The sequence below is a fragment of the Myotis brandtii genome, unplaced genomic scaffold (genome assembly GCF_000412655.1).
Source record: "Myotis brandtii unplaced genomic scaffold, ASM41265v1 scaffold540, whole genome shotgun sequence".
In the NCBI taxonomy this organism is placed as follows: domain Eukaryota; kingdom Metazoa; phylum Chordata; class Mammalia; order Chiroptera; family Vespertilionidae; genus Myotis; species Myotis brandtii.
In genome coordinates, this window is record NW_005369990.1 from 1,932,927 (window position 1) to 1,943,446 (window position 10,520).

Below are 10,520 nucleotides of genomic sequence, written 5' to 3' on the forward strand. Positions count from 1 at the left end.
CCCAGGTTCGATTCCGGTCAAGGGCATGTACCTGGGTTGCGGGCACATCCCCAGTAGGAGATGTGCAGGAGGCAGCTGATCGATGTTTCTCTCTCATCGATGTTTCTAACTCTCTATCTCTCTCCCTTCCTCTCTGTAAAAAAATCAATAAAATATATTTAAAAAAAAAATTCCCAGGTGATTCTAATGTGCAGCCAAGGTTGAGAACCACTGCTCTAAGTTCTTTGAGGGTAGACTATTTGCAATTAATCTTTGTATGCTGTACAAAGTAGATAGTTGGTAAATAGCAGCAGAATGAATTGAATCAATAAGAAGTACTCAACACTGAAATAAAGCATCAAGGATACAGTAGAAAAGCCAAAATATGGTTCCTGCAATTCAATTACCCTATAAATATTTATTAAGCAGGTACTAGGTGCTAGGCACTGAGGACTAAATGATCAAGAAGACAAAAAGCTTAATCCTTCAAAAGCATACAGTTTAGAGTGATGCTTACAATCCTACTTTTAAAAAAAAAGATTTAAAAATTGATTTTTACAGAGAGAGAAAGGGAGAGGGAGAGGAAGAAACATCGATGTGAGGGTCAAATATCGGTCAGCTGCCTTCTGCATGCTCTCTACTGGGGATCAGGGCCACAACGTGGGCACGTGCCCTGACTGGGAATCGAACCAGCAACCTTGCAGTGAATGGGATGACACCCAACCAGCTGAGCCACACTGGCCAGGGCCAATCCTACATTCTCTTTTCTTTTTTAAATTTGATTTTAATGTTGACAGTATTAAAACATTAAGATAATGAGGGAATTACAAGGAACAGAATCCTTGATAAACCCATCTAGAAATGGGTCTGTCTTTTTCTATAAGGCCCAGGTGACATCACACAAAGAACAAAGGATAATTTTTACCTTTTCAAGGAATCGTGAGTATTATTTAACTGTGAAGGGAGTGAAGATTACTGAAGGGAATTGTGTGGGATGAAGCTGGTCAGAAGAACAGCCTCTCTCATTTGAGGACTTATACCTTCTCTATTAATTACTAGTATTTTATTCACTTTGAGTCATAGAACATGTGGAAGGGGCTTCCAAAAAGGTAATTCTTTAAGGAATTAGTGGTTGAGAATTAATAAGGAGAAAGTGGGAAGGCATCCAGGTAGAAGAAACAATAGAAACAAAGACAAAGGGGTGGAGAGGCCAAGATGTGTGGGGGAAATCAACTTTATTTTTGTTGTAGAAGCAAAGGAAAAAGTATGGCGAGATACTAAATGGTAAATATTAATTTCCTTGGGGAGGTGGGGAAAGTAAAAACAACCTTTTCTTTTAATAAATCTGCATTTGATTAGTTATAATAATTATGTATTTCTTTTTGAAATTAAAAAATAATTCAATAACTAAAAAACATAAAGAGAATGTAATATTCCCTCAGCTGGGAAGACACACTGGTTATCATCTCTCTCTCTCTCTCTCTCTCTCTCTCTCTCTCTCTCTCTCTCAGCAGATCATTATGATAGCAATCTTGTTGTGTTATCACTTTCCCTATCAGTAGATGAAAGTAATTATTTAAAGACACCTACAATCATAGGTTTAAAGCAGGGGTGGGCAAACTTTTTGACTCGAGGGCCACAATGGGTTCTTAAACTGGACCGGAGGGCCGGAACAAAAGCATGGATGGAGTGTTTGTGTGAACTAATATAAATTCAAAGTAAACATCATTACATAAAAGGGTACGGTCTTTTTTTTTTTAGTTCTATTCATTTCAAATGGGCCGGATCCGGCCCGCGGGCCGTAGTTTGCCCACGGCTGGTTTAAAGTGTTTTGAAACCATAAAGAAAGGGGTACTACTATTCAGTTATTAAAAAAGAGAGTTTTCTAAGAAATGACACATTCTATGTCTAGAAAAAAACTTTAAGAAACTTTGAGGAAGGCAATACTCATATGGTTAACTTCTAAAGTGTTTGTTTAACATTGTTTTAGATTACTTTATAATCGTACTAGTACTTCAAATACTTTCTATTTGACAGGTATATTCCCTAGATAACAAATTTCATGAATTTGGAATACAAGATACTGAAAGTCAAAAAAGCTAGATTTGGAAAAAAAGAATTATGACAAACCCATCTAATATATTCACTATAAGCTAATTAGGAGCCATCTTACCTCAATAAAAGATGGGGAACTTGATGGTAACGGAACGGGAGCAACGGCCATCTGATTGACCGAATCTTCATTTCTGCGGACGTTAACATAGGCATAATCAGTACACAGTACATGCCAAGTGCCTGGCTCAAGTTATCATCATTCCCTCAGTTCTCAGTTTGAAAATGCATGAACAGCACTACAGAATTAAAAATATACACATAACATACAAAACTATTGGACACAAAGAAATATATTACTCAAGGGATGCTAAGATACAATTATTACTGACAAAGAATGATGATGCTAGGAGCTGGCCAAATCCTGCTTAGTAAGGCAGGTGCTGCAGAGGCTCATTTTTGGAAAGCCATCAACCTTTTCAGCACTGAGGAGTATACATTTTTCAAAAGGGTGTGTGTAACCTCTAGGCCCCACTAATGGATAGAGCATTTTGTTCTTTGAACTGGAAAGGTTCCCAGTCTCCTCACTTGGCTTCTTACTTTGTTCTGCCAAGTGAAGGATGATGGGATGTATAGGACAGTCCCCACATGGGTGGACTCTGTGAGAGGAGTGATGGATGGGGAGAGCAGAGATCCAGACATGCAGGGCTCTGTGGGTTAGGGTAATCCTACTCCTCATCATCTTCATAGGAGCAGAGGAGGTGGGAGCTGAAACTTCATCACCGGGGTGACAGGCACAGTACAACTCCTACAATACCAGGTCCGATTATTTGGGCTGATTTCCACGATGTTACTAACAAATGGTAGGCGGTGGTTCTGTGGGAGATTTACCCTTCAGTCTTCATGATGCACGACCAATACCATTATCTCAAGATTTATGTTAAGTCCAACTTTAAGGTTTCACAACATAAACTAATGAAGCACAAAAAATGCTTCTTACTGCTGTGTAAGGATTTAAGACTGTTCACAGATCTCTCAAGATGACCAGTGTAGATAGGATAGCCACTACCTGACTGAGGAGGGCACTCACAATCCCACCCCATATTTTCACTTCTCACCAACTAGAAAAAGATCAATTGGCCCTCACTATTTCTGTTTTGGGGCTTTAATCACATGCCTGCCTTTACCTGAAATGTCTCTATTAAATTTATACTCCACCCATCCTTCTCCTCCAGTGCGAGGTCAATAACCTCAACTAGGCAAATTATTTCCTTAAGTTCAAAGACTGTCAATATATCGAGGTCTTCTAAATTCACATAGTTAGCCCAGATGTTTTTCTGGGCTTATGATCTGCACACCCTACTCTACGTCTTACAAGCATCTTAAATAAAACAGAGCTCTTTATCCCACTCAGTCCCCAGAGGGTTCCACAGTCAATTTCCTTCCCACCTGTGTAAATGTCAACAGTATCTGCCCAGTTTTTCAGCCAAGAACCCGAGCGTCATTCTTGAGACCTCTCACACCTCAATTATATACCCAATCCATGCTCTACGAGTGCAACCCAGTCCCTGTTAATAAAACCACATAGAAATAGAACATTTTACCCTTTGAAGTAGCTGTGTCCCAACCGGCTGCCATGGATTTTTGGGGGGAAATGGCTGTAGAAATTTCCAAGTGATTCTTGAATTGTCTAACCATGGACACCAGCAGTTGCCTCCCTTCTACCATGTAGAAAACGTTGACTTAATTTTCTTCCAGAGAAAGGGGGATACCTGCCTGTTTTTCAAAGTGTTTATTTACCGCTGTTACTATTTGATTAGAATGTATTAAATAAAAAACCCTGACTTGTGAAAAAAAAAAAAGAAATCTTGTTGATTCTACCTTCAAAACGTATCTTGAATCTTTGCACTTCTTTCCATCCTATCCTAGTACAAGCCATCATCATTTCTCACCGGTATTAATGTAAGAGCATCCTATGGGGTCTCCCTACTTAAACTCTTCATCCTTTCTCCAAGCTATTCTGCACCCAGCCAAGTTATGGTTTGAAAACAAAAATCTGATATTTCTATGCCCTGTTTAAAATCTTTCTGTGACTTCTTATTGCACTTAGGATCCTAAGCCCAGAATTGTGGAGGCCATAAGGCCTTGGGCAGTCTGAGCCCAGTCCCATCTCTGGCCTCCTCTTGTTGTCTCCTTGCTCGCTTTGCTCCACACCAGCTATGCTGGCTTTCCCTCCATTTCTCAGCTGAGCCAAGCTCCTCCCACCACAGGGCGGTCACTCATTCTCATCTCTTCTGCTCTGCATGCATGTCTCTTGCCCAAACCCTTTGTCTGATTTATTCCTATTTCTCCTTCACAGCTCACCATAAATGTCATTTCCTGGAACAAGCCTTCTAGGATCTCCATTATATGTTTATAGCACCCTATACAATGATCATAGGACTGTTTCTTTCATAATTTATGTAACCGATTTGTATGAATGTTTGCTTCAAATCTGTGACCGGCCCGCCCCGCCTGGGGAGGGTAAGCACTCCAAAGACAAGATTCATGTCCTTCCTAATCTCTACTAGTATTACATCATCTAGGGCAAATGCAGTGCCTGGCAAATAGTTTGTATTTAACATAGCTTTTTTAAAATAAATAAATAAATAAATGTAACAATCAATCACTTCAATAAGGAGACAGAGGTAGGAGTTTCAATTTTAGCACTGCCACTAACTAGCTATAGGATTTTGGGGGGGAAACTTCTAAGCAAATCAGTTTCCTGATCTCTTCAGTAGATTGAACTGTACGAATCCTGAGCTGATATAAATTCTGGGGAAGGAGGCCGACTATAAATAAAGAGATGAAGTCTAGGTGCCATTTCCTGCTCTCACCTTCTCAGATTCTTGGACTATCTAGCACACCAGCCAAATCAAAGCAAAAGGGGGGGGGACTATAAATTGATACAGAGTGTGAAGACTATACTGTATCTCTCTTTTTCTGACAGCATTACAGATGCCTTCAGCATGCATTACTATGTTGAAAGATGGCTTTTTTTTTTTTTTCATGGAGTTCAAAACATTTCTCAGCAGTGTGCTCATACCCAGACGTAGTCAGTCACCCCTGGGTACGGATAGCATTTTCCCCAGTGGTAACTGCCTTTCCTACCCAGTTTCCCCCATTGACGAACACAAGAAAGCTTAGCTCTAGCTTAGAGTCTAAAGCTGACAGGACATGTCTACTCAGAATCCAGAGCCCCAGGGGCAGAGTATATTTGGCAGTAATTAAGCAGATGGCTCTCTATCTCTTTCAAAGGTTAACAGCATTAAAAATATGACTGCACATAGATTCTTTTATTTTTTATTATTTTCAAAATTGCTTTCTGAGAAGAAGGGAGAGGGAGAGAGACAGAAACATCAATGATGAGAGAGAATCATTGATAGGCCTCCTCCTGCATGCCCCACACTGGGGGTGGAGCCTGCAACCCAGGCAAGTGCCCTTATCAGGAATCGAACCCTCATATAGGTCAATGCTCAACCACTGAGCCACAATGGCCAGGCTGTACATAAATTCTTATTGAGAAATCATGATTAACTAGACCTAGTTAGCTCAAATCAGCCTAATTATCCTTTTGCAATTTAATGGTTTCCTCCAAATTAGTATGACTTGAATAGCCTTTGAAGTCACTATTAATTTTTTTTAAGCCTCACAGAATAGAAAACCTACAATTACTCTCAATGGAGAGAAGAAAGCTGCTATCAGAAGTTACAGTCCATAATCTTTTATAATCCACTTACTAGTGAGTATTCATCCACACACCTCAGGATCAAGCAAGTAAAGACCTGAGATGGCAGCAATTTTACTTTATTTTTTAAAAAATATATTTTATTGATTTTTTACAGAGAGGAAGGGAGAGAGATAGAGAGCTAGAAACATCGATGAGAGAGAAACATCGATCAGCTGCCTCCTGCACAACCCCTACTGGGGATGTGCCCGCAACCAAGGTACATGCCCTTGACCAGAATCGAACCTGGGACCCTTCAGTCCACAGGCCGACGCTCTATCCACTGAGCCAAACTGGTTAGGGCGGCAGCAATTTTATTTTATTTTTATTTTTTAAAATATATTTTATTGATTTTTTACAGAGAGGAAGGGAGAGAGATAGAGAGCTAGAAACATCGATGAGAGAGAAACATCGATCAGCTGCCTCCTGCACATCTCCTACTGGGGATGTGCCCGCAACCCAGGTACACACCCCTGACCGGAATTGAACCTGGGACCCTTCAGTCCGCAGGCCGACGCTCTATCCACTGAGCCAAACCGGTTTTGGCAGGGCAGCAGCAATTTTAAAGAGAAAGAAGTAGGAGGAGGGGGACCAAAGGAGAGAAGCCATTTACACTTTAAACAAGCAGTTAACCCAGCCCTGCCCTGTGTGGTGGTTCATTTGGTGGAGCACTGTCCCATTCACCAAGAGGTCTCAAGTTCTATTCCCGGTCAGGGCACATGCCTGGGTTGCAGGCTTGAACCCCAGTAGGTGTCCTGTAGGAGGCAGCCATTGGATGTTTGTTTCTCTCTCTCTCCCTCCCCCTTTCTTTTCCTCTCTTTCTAAAATCATAAAAACATATTTAAAAACACACATAATCAGTTAACCTGAATGAATTCTGGGGACCCCCTGACACCTCATATTCTATGTTCTCATAAGGAATGAAATCTGTTTGCTTTATAATTAACTTTTCTTTGCAACATAATCAACAAGTTTCGTAGGCCTCAGTGCCCCATATAGGACACAATCGGGAATTGTACTTGTTTGCTGGTGTTTTTATTATTGTCTTTGATAGCTGCTGGGAGAGAGATAATGGAGTTCTATCAGGAATAACAGTGAGAATAATTTTTCAGGGTAAGGAACTCTGTAAGTGTATGTCCTTATCATTGTACTTGCTGTGCTCTATGAACATTACTTGTGCTGTTCTTCCTCCCTTGCTAAACAAAGAGATGGGATCTGATTTCTCTGTATCCCCAGCTTGTAACTAACAGAGTAGGTGTACTGTAAAGGTCTGTTGAATGGAAGTGGTCATAACAAGGCAGGGAAAGATAAAAAGCAGAACTCCTAAAACTATCCTCTGTGCTTTCCAAGCTGCTGCAATGAGTAAATGACAGTGTGTTGCCTGCAGTCACCCAGTTGTCAGTATTAACCACATGAATGGACATTTCTTTGGGGTGTTTGCCCAGCTCACAGTGATTTTCTGGATGGGCTACAGTCGCAATGTCTACACTGTGTAACACTGACACCCTGTCTCACCCTCAGTGGATGTAGGGGGCAGACTACCTGCCTCAGTTTGTGCCAATAGATTGTTTCTCCAGGAACTCAAAATTTAGAACCCGACACACAGAGATCAGGAGGGTAGTATCTGGATAACACCAATGGAAATGATTATATATAGTGTAAGGCAACTATGAGCTATTCTGAAAAGATATCTACACTTAAGACAACCTAGGCAAAAATACAGTTCTACCTATTTAGGTTCTATCAGTAAGATGTAATGTAAGCAAGATACTAAACAACTTTTAAAAATCTTGGTTTCTTAATCTATAAAATTGGAATAATACCTTCTACTAGAATTGTTGTAAGATAATGTAAATGTCAGAGAACTAAGGCACAATAGTTAACATTTAATATGTCATGGTTCTATGATGTTCAATCTCAGATGCTGAAATTTCCAGGTGCTAAGTACTCAGTTACTCTTAATACATTCAGCCATCAAACCTTATATCCAAAGACATCTCCAAGTCTAATGATTACATTCTAAAGACTTCATCCTTTCATGTCTTTTCTTCTATGGTCCCCATCCTAATTCATGTACTTTTAACATTGCCTGGACTATGACAACAATGTTCCTACTTACCTGTCTCCTTTTTCTGCTTTCTCTTGGTCTCAATACATCTAAATCATTCCCTTCTTAACTGTGAAGCACTTGATTGCACTCCTAGCAACCAAGCCTTAAAATACAATCTCAGTAACCCTAACATCATAGAGTTCTCTCTATTGGTGCTTGTTTTGCCTGATGTATAGTTATTTATTTGCATGTCTTGGAGGTTTTTGGAAAGCTTAACTCTATGGCTTTATAAAGCATCTGACAAACAGTAGGTACTCGATAAATGTTTGAATTAAATTCATTCATGTAGACGGTGTGGCTCAGTTGGTTGGAGTATTGCCCTGTACACCAAAAGGTGGTAGGTCAGCATGGATACCAGAGGCAACCAATCGATGTTCCTCTTTCACATCGATCAATGTTTCTCTCTCTCTCTCCCCTCCCCTTCCTCTCTCTCAAAAATAAATTAAATAACTTGCAGTGTCTGACAAAAGAGCAAAACACAAAACACTTTAACCACACCTTGTTCTTTCACTGAAAGGCTTATAAATTATTTATTATAAAACAAATAATCACAATTGCAATTTAATATGAATAGCATAGGGAACAAGTACTGAAGAAATTAAGCAAGAGTCAAGATTTCAGAGCACTTGAGAGACTCATATGGGTCTACCAGATGGTCCAACAGAGATACTGAAGAGCCTTGAAATTGCAGGCATGTATCTCTACTTCCTTTCTCCCTGCAACTCCTAATAAAGTTTAGTGCTAATGGCAGGCCTCTTCCTCAAAACTTCATGTCACATATCCCATGAATTATATTTTATTGTGCATGTGAAAAGGGGCATTGCATTCTTTATTGGTTCATGAGAGTCAGAAAGATGGTTTCTTACAGTATTCAAACGACATACACAGCTGTAGTCATCTAATGGTGCTTTCTTAAAGATGGATTGCTTTTCTCCTACAAGTAAATATTCAAGTATACTGGGTATGACATCCAATTCTAAAAACCTGTGGGTTTTTATACATACTTTCTAAGTATCTTTCTCTGTGACACCTTCCCTTGGGGTCCCAAACTAGGTTAAGTTCGTCTCCTATATGTCCCTATAATATTATAGCACTTATATCACTGATTAAGGTGCCAGACTGTTTACTCTCTGCCTCCTTCTTTAGGGCAGAGATTGTGTTGCTGACTCTACAGCACCAGCACAAGTAGGCACTAAACAAATACTTACTGCATGAATACATGAATATTTCTTTATGAAAGTAAAACTCATGATTGTGCCCACCATCTTTTCTCCTATTTATCAAAACTAGATATACAGAATCAAGAGCAGAGCACAAAAAGGATTTTAAAAGCAGGCATTCCCTTTGCTTATTTAGATAGACTTCTCCCAGATAGGACTCTGACAGTCACATTAATTTCTAGTCAATGTCGTCTTTTAGGGATATGGCCAGAGAATGATGGGGCACACTCTATTTTTAATTACAAAACCAAGACATATGTTTAATTAATACAGTAAAGCGGATCCCATGGTGAATCCACTTTTACTCAAGAGGACTTGATAGCTAGCGCTAAATCCAAGGGTTTCAGTTTTATTTGGCCTCCTTAAGCCCCAGGAGTTTTTTATACAGTACATGTTTTCCACATGTAATTAAGTAATGGAGAGTGAGTTGTTATACATGACATTTAATTTTCGATAGTGGGGGCGCGTATGACAAGAGCTGCAGGCAGGATCATTAATCTCCCTGGATCCCTACACTGCCAAACACAGAAATTCCTTCTTCATCGTATTAATAGAGCTCTCCTCCTGTACTTAAATTGGTGTGCTTGTGTAGAGAGGATATGCTGAGTAGGAAAACTCACAGAACTAAATGTGAGGTGCATAGTAAGAACCCAGATTGTAATATCATCTCTGTATGATCCAGAGTAGAAAAATTTAGTATATCAAGGTCCCTATGTGGTTTAGGGCACAATTACATGATTACTGGATTGTCCAAAATCTAATGATGTGGGGGACAAAGAGGGATGTGTGTGAGTGATTATGTAAATCATATATACATAGCAGCAACTTACTAATTTTCATTAATAACTCACAGACCCTTTGTGAACTATAGATCAATTAGTATCTGAATAAATACGAGTGTTAAAAGAATATGACAAGGACATGATCACACAAATGTACATTACTATAGATTAAAGGCCCTAGTTAATCAATATGTTGCTTGCAGCATATTTAACAGCTTTCTGTGATTACTTTACTCTTAATTATACTCTTAAATTTGTGGCCAGTTCCCAATTTTATCACAATTGTCAATAAATTTTTTAAAATTGCCAAGGTATAAAAGCCAAAAATTTCTATGTATTGGAAATGCATAGAGAATCAATAATTTCAACTAGGGAAGAAAATATTGGCAAATAGCAGCACTAACTTTAGAAAAATACAACTTATAAAAATCAGTTTTTAAAGTAATAATATATCTATAAATATAAATCTACACTAATAAAAGAGAAACATGGTAATTAGCGTACGACCGCTACCCTTCCCATTGGCTAATCAGCATATCCTTATGCAAATTAACTGTCAGCCAAGATGGCGGCCGGCAGCCATGCACTGAAGCGAACAGGTGAGGCTTGCT

The 10,520-nt window shown here is 39.4% G+C and overlaps 1 protein-coding gene across 4 annotated transcripts in view; it reads right to left on the bottom strand.

The window, feature by feature from the left end:
* Positions 1–10,520, bottom strand: part of INADL (InaD-like (Drosophila)) — a 289,773-nt gene that overhangs the window by 85,160 nt on the left and 194,093 nt on the right. For all 4 annotated transcript variants that reach the window (XM_014549254.1, XM_014549253.1, XM_014549252.1 and 1 more), the window contains exon 29: positions 2,153–2,225. In XM_014549254.1, the coding sequence (XP_014404740.1) occupies positions 2,153–2,225 (73 nt within the window). The remainder of the gene's footprint in view (positions 1–2,152; positions 2,226–10,520) is intronic.